General features: G+C 39.3%; 1 protein-coding gene across 1 annotated transcript in view; it reads right to left on the reverse strand.

Annotated features, from left to right (window-relative positions):
• WWTR1 (WW domain containing transcription regulator 1) overlaps nt 1-19,588 on the reverse strand; it is a 51,134-nt gene that overhangs the window by 16,589 nt on the left and 14,957 nt on the right. Inside the window, exon 2 of the mRNA XM_085068812.1 lies at nt 6,558-6,694. Coding sequence (XP_084924938.1) covers nt 6,558-6,694 — 137 coding nt within the window. The remainder of the gene's footprint in view (nt 1-6,557; nt 6,695-19,588) is intronic.

Consider the following 19,588-nt stretch of genomic DNA (forward strand, 5'->3'; position numbering starts at 1 on the left):
TCATTCCCAGAGAACGTGTAAGTCCTCTGTAATGCCTTCAGCTCTCCTGTAAGTCAGAATCTAATCACCAGAAGCAGGTGCCAAGATTATTCACACTGACCACAAATTAATTGTGTTTGCTTCTTTCAGGATATCCAGTAATTAAAAATTACCTGAAACAGGAAGCCTTTCCACCATGCAGCTGGTATGAGGGTATGGACTACACAGAGGGAAAAACATGTTCCTCTCATTTCTAGCCAAATTTCTAGCCAATGAAAACCAAGCCTTGCAAAATCTAGACCTCTTCATGGATGTAAGTGAACACTAAAATGTGAACACTACATATTATCTGGTTTTGAACACTTGAGGAATCTCTGTTTTATCTTCAGAGACTTACTTTGACATAGTAACCAAAACTACCTTTTATAATTCTTAAACAATAGTAGCTACACCTCTTTTATCATAGCAGGATATGGAAACTTTGGCTCATGTGTTTATTGCTCCTAGACAGGATTTTTACATTCTTTTATTAGTTGAATTTCCTGGCTAGTTAAAAAAAATGAAAGCATACAATACAGCTGAAAGCTAAACTTCTTAGATTCATGGATGGTTTTTCATTAAACAACTAGTTGTCAGTGTCAGAGGCTCTTCACAATAAAAAATTCTATTTTGTAATACCTAATGTTAATACTTCATGTTAGAGAACTAACATGAAGTTACCTAATACTTCATGTTAGAGAACCAGTAAATTAACAGTAAAAGCCATCCTGCTTATATCACTTGGCTCATGCCTGCTTGTGGGTCTTGATAGAGCACCTTCTAAGGTAAGGTTCTCTTCTTCAGAAAGGAAAAACAAAAGTTAAATAGTTCTTAACTCGGAGTTTGATACAAGGAGTTAATGTGATTGAACTCTCAAGATCAACGCATACACTGACATGAAACAAATTAACATCAGGCTTTCCCCTGTTTTCTGCCTGAACTGCTTGATTTAGAAAATGGGGATAAATATTACCAGCTTCTGCCAGAGATAAGCCATGTTATTTTTCTTATACTCTGTATTTACACATAACCTGCTCAGGTGAAAGTGGAGGTGTCAAGAGCAAACTAAAGTACATGTAGCACCCTTCTTCCTCCACTAGAAATTCTTCCCTATTCATGTGTGTGTGTGTGTGTGTGTGTGTGTGTGTGTGTGTGTGTGCGAGACATGTTCTGAAACTCCCCCACCCAGTGCTGATGATAGAGCACCCATTTCCTTCGTGGTGCCAGTCTCCTTCCTAATGAACATGTGAGAACATCACCATGACCACCTTCTTTGTCACAAAGGATTTTTACACCTGAGTGCACCAAGTCCCAGGCTCTTGCCCTGGTCGCACCACTGAGCCTGCTTTCAGCTGGAGACTGGGTCAGAGGCCTCGCAAGGTCCCTTCCCACCTAAGTTATTCTGTGATGGACACAACTGTAACTTGTGCAAAGCCTCAGCCATGTGTGGAAACTCATCTGGGAAAGAAGCCCTTACCTCAGAACAGGTATCTTCATCTTTGTGAGTTTCACAACTTTAATACTGATCTCCCAGCAACTGTGCCTCCATTCAAGTACACCTGAATCAGTCCACTACTGAGGTTCTTATCAAACCTCCTGAGGATGTGTTAAATGTGTTACTTTAACACATTTAACAACCTCCTGAGGATTTGTTTAAATGTGTTAAATATGTCACTCTGTCTCTGCGCTGCTGTTAAACCAGCAGCACAAAGATAAAGTAATATAATCTGCACCAGATATAGAGCACAGAACACTGGAAATCTCAGGAACTGTAACATTAAGACTACTTTTGACAGAACCTAGGACAATATGTATTTATAAGTTACTATGTCCATGTACAGAATTAAGAGTGATCCAGATACATTTTCTGAAGGCAGCATTACCTGGGTCAACAGAAACCATGGATCAGCAGGTACTACGTATCAACCATCATGACAGAACAGCCACAGTCGGAAGGGACCTTGAAAGACCATCTTGTCCAAACTTATATGGAAAATACTACATTGCAAGGGAAAAAACAGAAGGGTAACAGAAGATGGCTCAGTTCTAACACTTTGGAGAGCCACAAAAACGCATCATGTCCCTGCTCTCCAGACCTTGTCACTCCCTCCCTGACAGCCAGGTCATAAGTAACTACAGCATTTAAAAGCCTTTCTGCCCATCAATCCCATTTCTGATGAATCACACAAGTTCTCTTGTATACCAGAAAGAGTAAAACCAGGCACACCTTTCTGTAATTGCTGGTTCTGGATTGTCCACTGTGAAGAGAGGTGATGGGGACAGTGGGAGCATCAGTGATGGGGGGGACACCCCACCTGGCTGGACTTTGGTGGCTTGAGTTAGACCCAACGCCAATTTTAACCACAGTTAGATAAATTGAAAGCGCCTATCCACACCCAAACAAAATCAGAGGTATTTCACAAGGTGGCAGAGTACCCAAAACTCAAACCAGCAAACTCTGGGCACTGTTTAACACACATCTCAGTCAATCACATGGGACGTATAGTAACTGTGCCTTCCAACTGCTATTTGCTCCAAGGCCCAAATCCCACATCCAGCTGTGCCACAGGTGGGCCAGAAGGCTGAGGTTTTTTGCAGATAGTATATTATTTTTGTATGAGCTTTTTAAGGAACTCACATAAAAATTCAAGCTAACTTATACAGAAAACATAAATACTATTAGAGAGGTTCATTTATGTCAAAGTATGTTGCAAACTTAAATTTGGAAAACATTTAAATGAAGACCAGATTGTGCTTACCCACTGGATGATGAGTACAATCACAAAAGAAATCTCTTTAAAACAGTTTGAAGGGAGAAGAATGGAAATAACAATGGTTTTGAGTGTTGCATAACGTAGAATAGAGAAAGACTACAAAACAAGTAGCAATTAATTAAATGTTGCAAAAGAAACTCCTGTAAGGATCTAGTTTTTCTCCTAAATCTTGCTACACATAGCTCAAAATCATCCTCCACAATCTTTTTACACCAGGGAATGCCATGAAGGCAGAAAGACATGTGTAGCTCAGATTCAGGCACCCCTGCAGGAGGTCTTTGATCAGGCAGCAGCGTGACCCTCAGCTTGGTGCACTGCAACTGCTCTCTCCTTCCTCTCAGGCACAGGGGTTCCCTGAGGATTGGTCTACTTGTTCAGGGACCTAGGCCTGACAACTAGAACAAGGGTGTAGAGTAACCTGTCCTTCCGCATATAGCCCCTGTTTCTACTGCAAAAATTGACTGGCAGTAGTAATACCTTATCAATCAGCTGAAAAACACTCTGTTTTAGAATGGGCAGGAAACTGAGATCTGTGCAGAATCAGCATCACAGTAAATGGAATTTTTGAAGTCCTTATGAAGACACAAGAAATACAGTTTCTGTTTGTCTTCAGTCTGAGGCTGATCACTTTCCCTTTTGCTTACAACAACAAAACATACACTAAAAACTTTCCTATTAATGCTCTCCTTGCCTTAGTATATACATCTATAAATCATCTAAGAAGAATATCGATGCTAAAATGTTAAGAAAAAACAGATTGAACAAGCCAGAATAGATGCTAACCTGCAAGAACATGTGACAAATTTCCCTTTTGATTCATGAAACATCGCTGAATTTAGTGGTGGTGTGTAAATGCACACAAAAACTTGCCTAGCACATATTACTTTTCTGTAAATTTAACAAGATGCATCAAAGGAAAAAACACCTTCTGATGCCTTTGTTCTACAACAACTAAAAGGCAGTGCTTTAAATGTTAGTGTGAAAACTAACGCTAATGAAGTGTGTATCTTCATATATAGCTCATAAATAGGCAACAAAGAACCACAGTAAGAAAAAAGGTAGAAAAATACAGCAGGTCTTTTAAGGTATGACCACTAACTTCAACCAACTTTCACTACATGCTTCTGTATGAGTTCAGCACAGGCATACTATGATTTGGTATCACTTAGTCACGTTCTGTGCTTTGATAAATGTTTGTAAGTACTTTTGTACAATTCCCAGCAAATATTGCTGAAAGGAGTTTATAAACCAACACAAGAAGCCAAACACCACAGATCATATCTTCATCTTCTTCATAAGAAGTACAAAAAGGAAAACACATGTGTTAGTAATTGGAAGTGCAGACCAGTGTGAAGACCTGCAATACTTAAATCCTTTTCTTCTATGTAGCACATCTTCAAAAGAAAAACTTCTTTTAATTCCTACAGTAAAAAAATAAAAAAAAAAAAAGCTAAGGCAAAAGCCAGATGCATAGATTTCATTTGCTGTGAAGTCACAAAATTAGGGCCAGAAGAGTCATATCTCCAGTTCCCACTTCTCCTCTGGTATCTGTGAGATGTTGGCACAATCACTTCTGACTCAGAGGTCTGACTGCCAGGCCAGCACTGCTCACTACAGTGGTGCAGTAGACCCAGGAATGCGGGTTTTAGCAGTTACACTGCTGGCAGCACAGAGGAGTAGAAAGACCCTTCCTTTTGGCTACAGCAATGTAAAAATAGAGACATTCTACTTTAGTACTGGAAGCAACAGTCAACATGTATTTTAAACTGCCACGTGAAGTACTCAGAGGCTGCAGTGTTCTGTTCAGATTACTGCGATCTTTCTGTGTAATTTCGCTGTATGTATATACATGCATATACACATAGTTTCTACATTGAATCTTATAAGATAAAATTTTTAATAAAATAGTGTCACACTCAGTGTGCCTTTGAAAGCCACCAGAATGAGAAAAAGATCACCAAGACATATTGATGGAATGTTTTCTTGATTAAATAAATATGGACACTGTGTATATTTTTACCTACTATTTCTAGTGGGAAATTCAATCACATATCTGAACCACTATGCCAAGAACTACATAAATACCTACCAAAAAGTAGAACCTCATCACATATATATGTGAAGAGTACTGAATGAAATACAGACTGTATTTGACAGGATAGATTTTGTAGTCTGTGGAAATACCCGTATTGGGCACCTGAAGTGCCTTCAAGAACAGTCTCTTCATTAGGTATAGACTTTTTTTTCTAATCCTTTGAATCTTGAGGCCCTCCTCTAAAACTCACTATACATGTGTTTCAGTACAGGATTTGGCTTTGATTCACTTCCACTACAAACTGAGGGGAAAAGTGTTCTGTACACTGTCCTGATTTATGTCACTGCTGTTTTTTAACTAGGAACAATGTAACAGATGTCAACGTAAGCAGAGGAGTTGGTAAGAACAAAAACCCTGCTGTCCTATTCTTACCTCTTGGCCATTCCAGCACTGCCATAAACAGACTGACCCACACACAGCTGTGGTTTGAAGCCACAGCAGAGCAATTGTTTTACCACATGCTATGACACACTGCAGATACCCTAACTTTCTAGATTTTATTCAGGTTTCTTCTATAGATATGCACTCTCACATTATGATTTGCTACTGCCCACTAAATCAAATAACAGAACCAACACTCTTACTGCATATATGCAAGCAAGGCAGTTGTTGAGACAAAGGTAGAAAAAAGAACTGAAGTTAATTACCTCAGAGTTCTGCCTAGCTGCTTCTTTTAAATTTAAGACAAAAGTTAATATTGTGCTACTTCTATTGGTGACCATTAGCAGACAATGTTCAGCACTTTCTTGGCATGTGAAGTGACAGCACTGATGAACCACACTGCAAGTGAGTAATTCAGAAATCATGAGATCAACTTACCAAAAGTTAACCAGAACAAGAATGTGCACTGTGTATTTATGTCTGCTTATTTGACAGAGTTTTGTCATCTTGAGTCTGTAAGCTTACCTGTTCTCATCTTCTTGAGCAGTAGAAAAGTTAAAGTTCTAGAAGTGAAATGTCAGGGATTATTTGTAATTCTCAATTACACATGAAAATGCTTTCTTCCATTTACAAATTTTCTTTAAAATTTTCAGAATTTTCATGGCTTTATTTTCACTAAGGCTTGTATCTGGCAATACCAGATTGGTGTAAGTTGACACTTAAATTTAGACTTGAAGTGCTAAACAGGAACAGCGAGGGAACCACACCAGTTATAAGAATTTTGTAGGTAACTCATACTGCAAAGCAGACTTTTTAGTATTTTGCAAGTAACTTCCAGTGCAGAACCTCATTATGCAAAAGTCCCACCACCATAAACCAACTAACAAGCAAACCAGCTATATCCTCTGACCTGAAGAAACACAGGGCCAACTATAGACAGGCTATCCAACAGCTTGGACATGATATGGGAGATGTGCAGGCTTTATATCCCCTCCGAACAGAAAAGCACAGACAGAACTTATTTTTCTATGTTTAATACATCAAAAAGCCATGGATGTTCTAAAATAGAATATGAGATGTTAGAACTTCACCTCAAACAGTACAAACTCACTTGCTGCCAAGTCTACAGAGGGGAAAATTAAGTAAGTGAAGGGGAGAACATACTGTTAGGTCTGACAGCAGAATCAGAGCTACCTTCTTGAACCAAAAATTACTTTGACAAACAAATCAGGAGGTGTCTCTTCTAACTCTTTTGTGTTTTCACCAGAGATATGCCATCCAGTACTCACTGAGATTTGGCTGAGACATTGCCATGGCCCTCTGCGGCACCGGTATGGATGTGGCTGCAGGATGGTGGCTAATGTGATTCATCTGCTGGTTCATAGGTTTTCGAGGATCTTGCCATGTTGTAATTTTTTCTATGTGACTGAGAAAGAAAAGATACAAGCTTAACACAAACTACCCGATATATTATGTAAACAGTTAAGCATAATGTCATGAAAGTCCTATTTGGTTTTGTTACTCCACATGTCTACCCTTGTCATCTCACCCTCACCTACTTGAAATTATCTGTCATCTGGCTGTTTACTTTTTCTCCTGATCTTCTGCCCCTGCTGTTTTAACTTCTTTTGGTCTACTGTTGCATAATTACTTTTACTTGAACAACTGATGAATTCTATTGTGATACTGAAAATCTGTAATACACACTCATCTTCAGATTATTTAATTGTCTGAAAGTTGTTTACTCTTGTCCTATCAGTCTTTTTTACATACTCAATATATGGTCATCCTTCACTCAGCAATAGTCATTTTGCTGAGTGTTGACAAGTGTTTGTCTTGCCAAATCTAACTGCTTTGTTGCTTTCCACACCATGAAAAATTGTCTGTCCGTATGTCTCCAAGAATACTAGAATATATTCCCACTACCAAACCAGGCAGATTACAGCCTCGTGACTCGTGTAATCACTAACTTCTCTACAAAGGTACTAACAGTTTTTATTGCAATGTAGTTAACGACATACCTACCATTTAATTTCAAACTCTCATGTACATGTATTACCCCCGAAACAGTGGAGTCGAGCATAAATCCACATAAATTTTACAGTGAGATAACTGTAACAATGATCACTGAAAAATATTTTTGGCTACAGAATTCAGTGGTGAAAGAGCTGTGATTTTGTTGCAACTGAAAGTTTACACTGAAATACATCTGTTTTGTAAGAAACTTAATAGGACAAGCATTTTAAGGACAAGCAGGTAATTCTATTTGAAACAAGAAACCAAAAAGGAACTATGTTAAAGCAATCAATAATTTGGTATCTATCAAGGGATTGCCTGGCTCCAAGCCCAACCAGTTAACTGGGTTACTGTCTGTACTTCAGTGGGCTCTCCTCTATACGTTTTTCATTACAAAGAGGTAAGTCTTTAGGAAGAATACATAAAGAAGTATAAAAATTTACACATTCTGTGTCTGGAAAACCACCTAGATCCAACTTTCACAAAAGCACAGTCTAAAATCTTCACTGAGCTCAGTCTTGAACTTGTACATCGCTTTTGCTGACACTAGTGGCATGGCCACCACAGCTGTCACCACTCCACACCCAGCTGATTACCAGAACTATTTCACAACCATGTTTCAGTCTATATTGTGATGTACAGGTCAGGTATTACCAAAAACAATGTGAATTACAAGCAGGAAAAGAACGTAAACCTTTTTTTAAAGAACAGAAAAATGTGACTTCTTTATGTAGCCCGTAGCCATTTTCTTTTCCTAATATTTTGCATTTAATGTACAACTCTCAAACTGAAGATCACACTTTCACGTGAATGTTACTCAGCCTCTAAGCTGCTGAGTCACTTTCTTTCTTCACAGCTCCTAGAGTATTTTATTATTCACAATGAAACCACTTACCATTGCTTCTCCCTAGCATTACACACTTCATTCTCTCCTCACTGTAAATCTTTATTACATTTTAGCTTTTCTTCTTTTTACTCTTACATTTCAAGTATAAGAATTCTTCCATACAGTGCATGAAGTCAAAGAGCCTCAAACTTTAACAATACCTTGCCTCATCTATGATATTGAAATAGAGAGAACTATGTAGATAAGGAAGGAACTTTTATGACTCGCTTTTATAAGATTCTTATTTGAGACATATTCAAACATATGACAAAGCAGCCCCAAAATCCATACTAAAATTCTCACTTTCAAGTTTTCATAAGCAATTTTCCCACCTCTTATTATTAAAAATCCTAATATCTGAGCACGCCATTTCTCAACAAGGCCTTCATTCATGAACAAGCAGAACAGGAAAGCAGAAATGTTCATTTTAGCTTGTTTCTGAGTCATGGGTGAGACTGACAGGGGTCTCCATAGGCAAACCAGAACTTTCCATGTTCCCAGTGAAATCTGGAAAAGTTAATTACTTACAACTCAAATGAGATGCACAAGAAAGTGACAAATAGGACAGAGAACATGCTACCATAACTGCTTCTCCAAGCTGCCCAGATCATTGCATTCCCACCCATAAAGTCCTGCAGTGCTCCAATTCAGCAAGTGGCAAATTGTATCCCAACAGTGGACCCTCATTAAAGAAAAATAAAACCAAAGCTCAGATCTAAACAGCTGAATATTTTATCAGGACTTCATGATTCTGTTCCACCTTGCGTACCTTAGACTTTGTTAAATGCCTCCTGTTTTGGTGTCTGCATCCCACTTTGAAAAGTCAGTGTTCTGAATTTGTGCTGCTGCTGTGTCCTGCATTTTATAACTGCAAGGCTCTAATCCCCAACTTCCACTGCAGCCATGGCAAGACATCTCAGTGAGTTTAAATCAGCAAGCAGCAGCATGAGGGACACCAGTTCTCTTTCTGCTTGTACTCACTCCAACAACAAATGTATCTCAGTGGGTTTTATTTTCAGACCATTTTTTTTCCTGGTATTAGGAAATTCAGAGCTACTCATCAAAAAAAGGTTTCAGGGGAACTGAGAAGGATGAACTGATTATCCCATAAGTGCACTGTCACCTGAAATAACACAAAGAGGGAGTTTGGCTTACACTGTTGAGCTTTTTTGAGGTCATTTATCAGGACCTAAACACAGGGACTGAGCGTGGATTTTGCAACTGAGCCACATGAAAGTGAAGCTGCTGCTGAGTGGGAAGCTGGTGACTCACCAGCACCCACAGCCCCCCTGCTCTGACTCACGAACCCCACCAAGGGAGCTACACTCACACTGCCTTGGAGCACCTCCAGCCGTCCGCTTCCGGCTACACCGCCAAAGCCAAACATTGGGAAATCTGTTTACATCTCCTGGAGCAGAGCCAAAGCATTGCCCAACCATCTCTCTGTCCCTCTGTTCCCTGTAAACAAAAACAGCATAGAAAGGAAGTGTATCGGAAGCCAGAGGCCATTCACAGTGCTCTGACACTGTGTGATGTGGCAGATATGCCTTCATACAGATGGAAAGTTTTTTAAATTTAAGAAAACTAACTCAGGGCCACAACATTTGAGTCTATTGTCTGAGCTTGCTCAGGGTACTGCAGTGCAATTTCTGGTAAAACTACAGCCAGAGCCAAGCCCCGCTTTATTCCGGTAACCACCACCATGCAGGATGCAGCAGCAAAAGGGGAATTGTGTATAAGCTCACAGAATCTTGGGCATCTGTGAAAGTCTAGTATTATCTACTTCTTAAAAACCTTAGCTCTAGTATACTTTATGTGATCTTTATGTCTTACAGTTACAGGTGAGGAAAACTTAAGAGATGAATGGGATTGATTTTTAGCGTTAGAAATAATTACCCTATGTGCCCATGTCCAATTCTCACAGAAATTAATGGAATTTGTGTGTATATACGACACTGCGCTATCAAACTGGGCTAAAAAAGAAAAGCCAGGAAAGGATTCTCAAGGTCCTCACATTGGGTTTACATGGCCTGGTTTTGGTAGCAGGGGGGCTACAGGGATGGTTTCTGTGAGAAGCTGCTAGAAGCTTCCTCCACGTCCAGCAGGGCCAACCCCTGATGGCTCGAAAGCTGGATGTGCTGCTGGCCAAGGCTGGGTCAACTAGAAATGGTGATAACACCTCAGTGATAAAAGATTTAAGAAAAAAGAAATAAAAAATGATGGGGCAGTTGTAACTGAGCCAGAGAAGAGGGGTAAGAACAACTATGCAGACATCAAGGTCGGGGAGGAGGGGCAGGAGGTGCTCCAGACACCACAGCTGAGATTCTTCTGCAGCCTGTGGTGAAGACCATGGTGCAGCAGCAGTCCACCTGCACCATACGGGGATGCAGAGATCCACTTGTAGCCTGTGGAGGAGACCCACGCCAAAGCAGGTGGATGCCTGAGAGGAGGCTGTGACCCTGCGGGAGGCCCATGGAGGGGGGAGCCCACGCTGGAGCAGCCTGTCATTAAAGGACTTCACCCCATGGAAGAGTGACCCCACACTGCAGCAGTTCAAGGAGGACTGCTGCCTGTGGGATGGACTCACGTTGGAGAAGTTTGCAGAGAACCGCCTCCCATGGGAGGGACCCCATGGAGCAGCAGGGGAACAACACCTCTCCCTGAGCAGCAGGAGAAGCCATGGGGAATGAACCGACCATAACCCCCATTCCCTGTCTCCTTGCGCCGCTGGGGTAGGCGGTAGAGGTGGGAAGGAGAGATGTGGCAGGGGAGGTGTTTTTAAGGGTTTATTTTACTTCTCATTATCCCACTCTGATTTTGTTAGTCATAAATTCAATTCATATCTCTAATTAGAGCCTGTTTTGCCCATGACGGTATTTGATGAGTGATCTCTCGGGTCCTTATCTCAACCCATGAACCCTTTGTTATATTTTCTCTCTCCTGTCCAGCTGTGGAGAGGAGTGAGTGGCTTTGGTGAGTGCCTGGCATCCAGTCACTGTGAACTCACTACAGTTCTTAACCATCACAGGTCTTTTACATCATATAAGTGAATATGAGCAAAAGGAAAGTCCACACACCACAAAGTGATATTCTTTGTCAAACATTAAATAAACAGGGAATTCAAAAACCATTGCTACAATCTAAAGAAATTAAATCTATTTAGTACAGTCTTAATTTACTATTTTTTAAAATAAATCACAAGGTTCCAACTCACCTATGGAAAAGAAAATCTCATTAAGTGACTCTCAGAACTATGATTTTACACCTTTAAGGTAAGAAAAAAAGAAAAGCACATATTCCGTGTAACAATTGGGAAAAAAATTACTGTCCATATAAAAATAATCTTTTTTTCGTATGAAAACCTTTGATCTCACTTCCCTCACACTTCAAAATTATTCCCAGGCCTAGTGTCTGTTCCTAGGAAACTTCAGTAGGAGAAAGATGAGACCCACTTGTATAGAAAAATAAAAATACTGTTTTAGGCAAAAAATTAACTCATGAATTAGTATTTTTAAATGCTTATCAGCAGTAGTTACATTTATTGGCACATTTAGAGAGCTCCAAACTCACTGCTCACTACGGAAACACCTCCCTAAGGACGGAAGCAGCAGCAGTAGTGCCACTGTCATACCTCCATAAGTGCCTTGCCTTAAGGTGGTGAGTTTGGCCAAGGGTGCGGCTAGGAATCTCTGAAGGGGATCAAGAGGATCAAGAAAATACTATAATTAGGGAGTACTTCACAGCAGCTTATGGCAGCTGTTAGAACTGGTGGAAGGACTGGCTGGGGGGTGCCACAACAACTAGCAACTGTTGCCAGACGGTACAGAACCTTTCACCCTGAGCACTGCCCCCGTGCCTGTCCCACCAAGGTCACCTTGTACCAGCACCTGCCGACTCTGTAGACCTAAGGATGCACTTCCCTTACTGTCATCTTTCTGATCCTAAAAGTAGGAGGACTTTATTGTAGGTGAGAAACATTCTAGATTACATCTAATAAAAAAACCATATGCTATGTGGTCTCTTGAATATTGAAAGAGAATTTGTGAATTCTTCTTGCTAAGAATCCTTCACTAAGTACTTCTCTTGATTATTAGCAAAATATTTCTTTGCAGGTATTCTGGCTTCTCCATGGCTATTATATGCACAAAAGAAAGGCAGGACGTGATCCAACAACTGCATGAGAATACACTGTTCTGTCCTTAGATGCAGCTAATGTCTTCCTTTGACATGCTGCTTTTCCCCTCTCTCACCATAGACTGGAAAATTTCAAAAGCCAAGTTCTGCTCTCATCACAACATGAAGACTTCACAGAAAATACAGCACCATGTCTTAATGGCATGCACTCACCTGTGCATTTGATTACTGCAACTCATTAAGTAGACTGCAGCAGTCCCCATGATGTAGGAGCTACCTTCAAACATGTAAGACATATTCACTTCTCTTACAAGTGCTTGAAAATAATGCAATTTCAGTATGACAGCCCAATTTTTATGGCTTGTCACTTGTGTACAGCTCTGTTAAATTCAAACTTAAATGGAAACGGGACTGAGTTAAATTATTATCTGAATCATATCCTGCTAAAGCTTCACTCCAGCATGGGCCCACACAGAAAATGTCTGGAGAAAATTCTTGATTGGCATCAACAGTTTACATGCCAGACTGTGTAGACAAAGCATCATTGTTATTAGGCTGGCAGTTGTCTCAGACTTTTTTTCAGCTTATGTTCACATTATCAAAAAAAAGAAAAAAAAAGTAACATGGAAAGTTTAACAGAATGAACACAGCTAACTCAGTGCTAGCTTCTCTTGGTTCCCTTGTGGTTGTGCATTGTGATACCACAGTTAATTATCTAAGCTCACACTGCTGCCAGAGAGTACCTGCGTTACTCACTAAGTGTATTTCACTATTCAAAGGCTCTGTTTCTGATGTGCTATGAATTATTTTAACCAACATGCAACTTCATCCCATAGCTACTGCAAAATTTTCAAACTCACTTCTAGTGACAAGTGTAATAAGCTATCTTTAAAAGACAATAAAATCATCACAGTGCAACTTCAGACATCTCCATTCAGTTCTGCAAGGCTGTCCCCATTCTACAGATCAGGGGTACAACATATTTAGCAGTATCCAATGTTCTCAGGGAGTACTTTGAAACATCTAGGCCCTGAACCTACAAAATAGGTATGGCTTTTGCGTTCAAAACACAGCTTCCAGTGACTTCAGCTACCACTGTGAGTATCTGGCATATTATAAATCACAGGGAGGCATAGGGGGGAATAGTGTAGGTTGGGGGGTTCTTACTTTCAAATACATACACCCTTTCACACAATTATATGGAGATAAAAATCCACTTTTTTCAGCAAGCACTAAAACAGATAAACAGAAGATGAAGGACTAGGGCCTTTCTTTAAGCTATCTTGTGAAAATACAATAATTCACAAAAATATTTTTAGTAAATAATGGGTAAAAATGGCACACTGAATGGCCAATATTTACCACAACATTCTCTCGTAGCTTTATCACATCTAACAACCACATCAAAAATTAATGCTATCTGCAGAACATGTATTTCTCCATTAGCCTGACATTTTCCGGTATCATTTAAAGTAAAGCCAATACAGCTGGTTCTCTTCCAGGTACACAAAGAAGAATGCTATTACCTTCTTTGTCATACACACAAGTGGAATATGCATTCATTTGTAGAAGGGTTCCATCTCCTCTAAAAAGACATATGAGAAAAAATAGGTTCTTTCTAAGAAATCCTGTGATGATGCTACTCAAGAACCCAGACAGGATAATTTAGACTAGTGGTGTCTACCTAGTTAGCTAAGGACAGACACCGAGCATTTGGCACTGGCCTGTGGGCTGCAGGCATTTGGTACAGAGTGCTAGTCAACTTGACAAATGGGTAAGATGCTCCTTTCGTGGGACAATACTTTGAGGTGGGAAAATCAGGTAGCTACTGCATATTTCCTGCTATTTAGCACAGGTGCCTTGACATGTTGAGGTTTCTTGATGTTTCCAAATGTCTGGGGCAGACCAAAGAGCACTTGGGCTGTTACAAATAAAAAGAAACCAGGTTTAAAGTCTCTTATATTTTTCTTCATTCTAAATTATAAATGATACAAGAGGTAATTAAAAGTCCTAATTGAATCCTAGTAGGCTGTATTACAAGCCACAAGCAGGCAGCCTGCCCTTGGCTCCACAGTCACAGCAGTGCCACAGGGCGGCTGCTCTTGCCATCAGCCTGTGGTGCCAAGGTGATAAGGACGGACACCTTGGTCAACTTGTTGAACTTGCAGAAACAAACCTTGCTGATTGTTTCAGCTACATTAACAGATTGATCTGCCTGAGCCTGCGGCCCCCTGCAAGTCAAAAGAAAATGGAGAAAAATATTTGGAAAGAGGGAGACAGGGACAGACCACTGCTCTCAGCAGTGCCCTGCAGATAGGACAGAGTCTGCTGTGAGATGGCTGGGACAGTGTGGGCCTACTTCATAGTCAGTTTGGGTCCTGTGATTTCTGACAGGGGAGGGAAAAATGGGAGAGGTAACCAAAATCTACAGTAGTATTTTCATTTTACACGCAAATCAGATATCAAAAGATGCATGCTGTACTAAGTTTTTTAGTATGAAGAACGTCCCTCTCTGAAAAGGACAAATTTTTCCTAATCTTCAGGCACTTCCAAAGCACTTACTGGCACTTTGGAGCAACCTGGTGGAGCGAGTCCATGTCCATAGCTGTTGCAAAGCACTCGAGGTGTCCCCATTTACAACTCAAAACAACCAGTAGCTCAGCCACAACAGCTGCCTCAGCAATTTAATTATACACCAATATTACTCACTTTTTAATAAGGAAAGCACAAAATTTTGCCTTAATCAAAGTCAAAATGTTAATAATATTTTGCAAAAATCATGCATGCAGTGACATGCAAAGTGCATATATGAAATGAAAATACCTATTAAGTGGAAGAGCTTAGAGCTGCATGCTCCTGAGTCTATTTCTGCTGTTCAACAGTTGGAAAGAATAAGACTGTATCATTCCGTACATCACCAAAAGCACACAAACATAAAGTCCAGTATTTCTCAATCACTTTCCTTTAGAGTGCAGAAATTAATAACATTCAATAGTTCAGCCACTTGTTACTGTGGGAGTTCAAGTGATGCTCTGCAGTATTTCAACTGACAGGTTTAACTAATCAAATTCATGGCACTTGCTTTTCCTGACAACAACGTTTCACGAAAATTTCATGAATCTTTAACAAGGAGCCACAATGTAATTATTAAACCGATTGAACCATGGACTTTGTTCTCCTGCTGCACGTTCATCATAATCTCTGATCTTGAAGCTGGAACATTACATCTGTATTTGAATATTTATTATGCTATGCTAAGTAACTTCTTCAGTGAAAAGAACTGCACTTTTCCTGAATTAGTTTCAGTATAATTTGCTGCTGTGAGGAGAACTTTAAGCATATCCTGCTAAGCTCCTCTGTAACTAACTGATTCCATTGTTGGTGTACATGGAGGCCTTAAAAAATATTAAACTAGTTATACAAATGGAAACAAAACATTCTTTGAGTTCTATTGACAACTTAACCTTTAGAATTTGGATGACATCTGAATTCTTGAGAGAAAGAAAAGGAAGGTGCTGAATGAAGCTATTATATAGAACATTCTTATGGGTTTTTTTAATGTATGCAATACATAATAGCATTAATGCATTTGTTTACTTGATGAGTGCCTGTAACACTCATATTTAAAGAGACATATTAATGATTTTATTAAAACCATGTTTATTTTATATTAGGGAAAATGTAGTAATCTGAAGACAAAATATCCCTTTGTGAAAGATACATGACATTTTCAGATTTATGCACTTTCTGAAATTGTTAAACCAGTTATAGAACGAAAGGTAACTAACTGTCCTCTTCCTGAGCTAGAGGGCTATAACCAGGTTTTGAACCATGTGAATGCCTCTCTTTACCAATATAAAAGCCATGTCAAAAGGGACCATATTCATGAACAATCATGGTTTTCTGGGACAGTGTCAGCCTATTTCAAAGTCAGTTCTGGTCCTGTGATTTTGATACAGTTATCAAAATATAAAATGGTGCTGTCTTGTAACAAGAATGGGAGAACTGGCGTAACCTAATAAACACTCTGACTACCACGATGGCATTTCTACACAAGGCATTATCATTTTAACATAATCTGTATTCTAGTGAAAAAATAATACATAAACAAACAAAAACTCCCTCTTCAACTATGCAGAGGCCCCTTATAAGGACACAACGACAGTCTTCCCCAGGCAAGAAGAACAGAGGGTTGGACAGACAAACAACCCAGAGCAAAAAAGGACACAAAATCCCTTTGAAGCTACCGAAAAATTATCTAATGTTATATTCTATTGCACTGGCCAGAGGCAGTGAACTGTATGACTGCAGAATTTAGTCACAGAATTCTCCTCTGTAATCTAGACTTTTATTTCATGTTTTGCTTTCTGAGTCTGTCAGAAAATCACCACTAATGTTTCCAGGCCATTGTGAGTTTTGGCATGTGCATTAACACACACACACATTCAAAAAAAAAAAAAGGGGGGATTTTTTTCTAGTACTGGTGCCCTTTTGATCAGAGAATTTAGAGGGTTGAATTAATTATCATAATACCAATAAGACTCTATTTGTGCTATTTAACTAACAATTATGCACTGTTTTCTCTTTGTAATTTGAAAAATAACTTGTAAAGAGTTTCAGATAATTGCAATATATTTAACTACACTTCTGTAAAGGTTTTTGTTGCAGAAATGAAACTATTTTCTACTTTCTAAGTATGCCCATCTGCAATCCTGCCTACCTTCTGGTTTTGAAATCATACAGAGAACAGCATTTCTTTAAAAGACAACAAAATATTTTTACCAGTCTCTAGAATTTCTTTCCACAAACACACAGCAGTTGTTCTAACTTTTTCCTATGGAAAGCTTTTGAACTGCTTGGTCAGGGCTTCCAAACAATAGCACAGACTGGCTTGAGGAATAGCTTTCCCAAACAGATAATTCTCCTTCACTGGAAACTGAACACTGGCTCAAAATACACAAATTTGTGCAAAGCAGATCCTGGTACTGCAGCTCACAGTCAGAGATCATTCTCACAACCTCAGCTTTCAGGTCAGTACATTTATTAAGCTCCAAAAAGGTCAAAATAACTTGTGTTCTCTCAACTTCACAGACAGCAATATTTATATTTTAATACAAATGCCAGTAGTTACAGCACAACAGACATGCAGAGCCAAACTAGATACAATTTTTTTTGTTGGTTTTATTTTCCTCCATGACCATAATACCTAACTCTTCAGACCAACATTTAGATCTTGTAAATAAGACTTTTGTTTGCCAAAGAACAAATGCAAAAGCCTTTTCTCCTATCATTTAGTTACAAGTAACTAAAAAAATTGTTTTATTTGTCACAACAAATTTCATTCAATATATCACAGACATAAGTATTTAGATGAATAAAATTACTTTGGATCTATATTCATTTACCTCAATAGTGGTTATGAGGTAGCTAGAATTATTTAAAGTATCAAACCACTCAAATCTCAGTATTTTAGAAACTACGTTCTTTGTTATTGAAATATCATCTGGAACAACTTTGTGCCTGGTACCTGTAAATACTGAAGTTTTATTCACTTGCCCATGATTCAACGTGTCACACTTCCATTTTTATCCAACCACAAATTCCAGGTTTTAGTCTCTGCTATCCTATCAAGTGTTATACAGTGCAGATTAATCACAGAATAGTACAAACCATTGTTTCAAACCTATGTGTTTGAAGTTAAATAAACGCTATAAATTTATCATGTGCAGTATGTACATTAGGACATGGACACGTGGTTACTTGACGGAGCTGTACTGCCCAAGCATTTCTGCAAGGTCTAAGAACCTTTCCACACAGGGTCTCTACTGACCGATCTGCGACATTGGCGACATGGTGACATTCTTGCAGACACCAGAGGAGATGAGAACCCATACCTGTTTTTTAAACATCTAACTTGACAAGTTACTTGTCATTCCCCCCCTTCCCCAGCCCTACAAATCCAAAACTTTTAGATCTCATTCACACAGCAGAAAAAAGGCTCCAGACACTAGGAGTGGAGAAAGCAGCTACCAGGATGCTTTTGACATTTCCTCTGTAGAATAAATTCAATTGGAGAAAACCTGCTTCATGTAAACGAATGCTGAGACAACCACAACCTTGAATGCATCAAGACTTATCTTACTGCCTCCATTTGGACCATTTAATCACTACTGAGAATATAGTAAGGACAACAGACAATTCAGGAGATACATAATTTTTAACAGACAAAAGGCAGAACAGAATTTTGCCCTCTTCCAAAGTCCTCGGAAAGTGAGGAAAAGGAAAGCAATCAACCAAACTCAACTGCTGGAGCTAAGGGATGTGGAGCATGGCTCTCTCCTCTTCCCTGTAAGACTAAGAAATCCATTAGGACTTCTGATATTCAAACATGCCTCTCACTTTCAGAGCCTGAAGAAATGTCTGATGGATTCTATGCAGACAATGACAAAAATCTGTCATTCATCAACATCAGCATCTTCTCCACTATTCCCTACTACCCATTTAGTGGATTCCTTCGTAACATGAAAAAATTTCCATGGTTTCAATCTCTTACATGGCATCTGCACATGAGAAAAATCCCATCACTTCTTCCAGTGGAGTCACAGGAAACAATATAAAATTGGTCTAATCTCTATAAACATCTGTGGGTTTATCTGTTTTTATTACCCCTTATTTTTATTTTGAAGGTGAGTTTAGAATGTAAAAAAGGTCTCATAAAGAAATGGTTCTTTTCACAGTCAGCACTAGTTATCCACTGCCCTCTGTTCACACTTCAGCTTATAAGTTATGTGCTGTGAGGGCCTCAGTACCTCACTCTACTAGACAAAAATGAGATCAGGTTATAAACAACTTTTTCAGAAGTTTCTTATAAAACTCTGATTCCCAGCATATTGATTCCAGCTCTTCAGAAAGTTTTAGCACACAAAGGTCAGGAGGTGTCCCACCTGACACCTTTATGTCTTTTATGATTCATGGTGTAGGTGATTAGCTAGCAGATGAATTTTTCTTAGACCCTATTTCTACCTTCCATATGAGGTGATTAGTTCCCATGACAGAAAAGGCAGGACAAGTAACCACACTAATTGCCAGAGTTCAGAAAGTTGACCTTTTACAATCTCAAAACTAATGTGTATCCAGGAAATCCTGCCAGACAGTCACTGATTGCAAATGGTTGGGAAATGTGATCATTCGCCACAAAAAACAGATGAAAAGCAGGAGCTGGTTAAAAGACCAAGTCTTTTCTCAAACAAAACCTTTCCAAAATAAAGAAACAATGTCTCAGAG

Source organism: Lichenostomus cassidix, chromosome 9, assembly GCF_008360975.1.
Source record: "Lichenostomus cassidix isolate B80296 chromosome 9, HeHo_3.0, whole genome shotgun sequence".
Taxonomy (NCBI): domain Eukaryota; kingdom Metazoa; phylum Chordata; class Aves; order Passeriformes; family Meliphagidae; genus Lichenostomus; species Lichenostomus cassidix.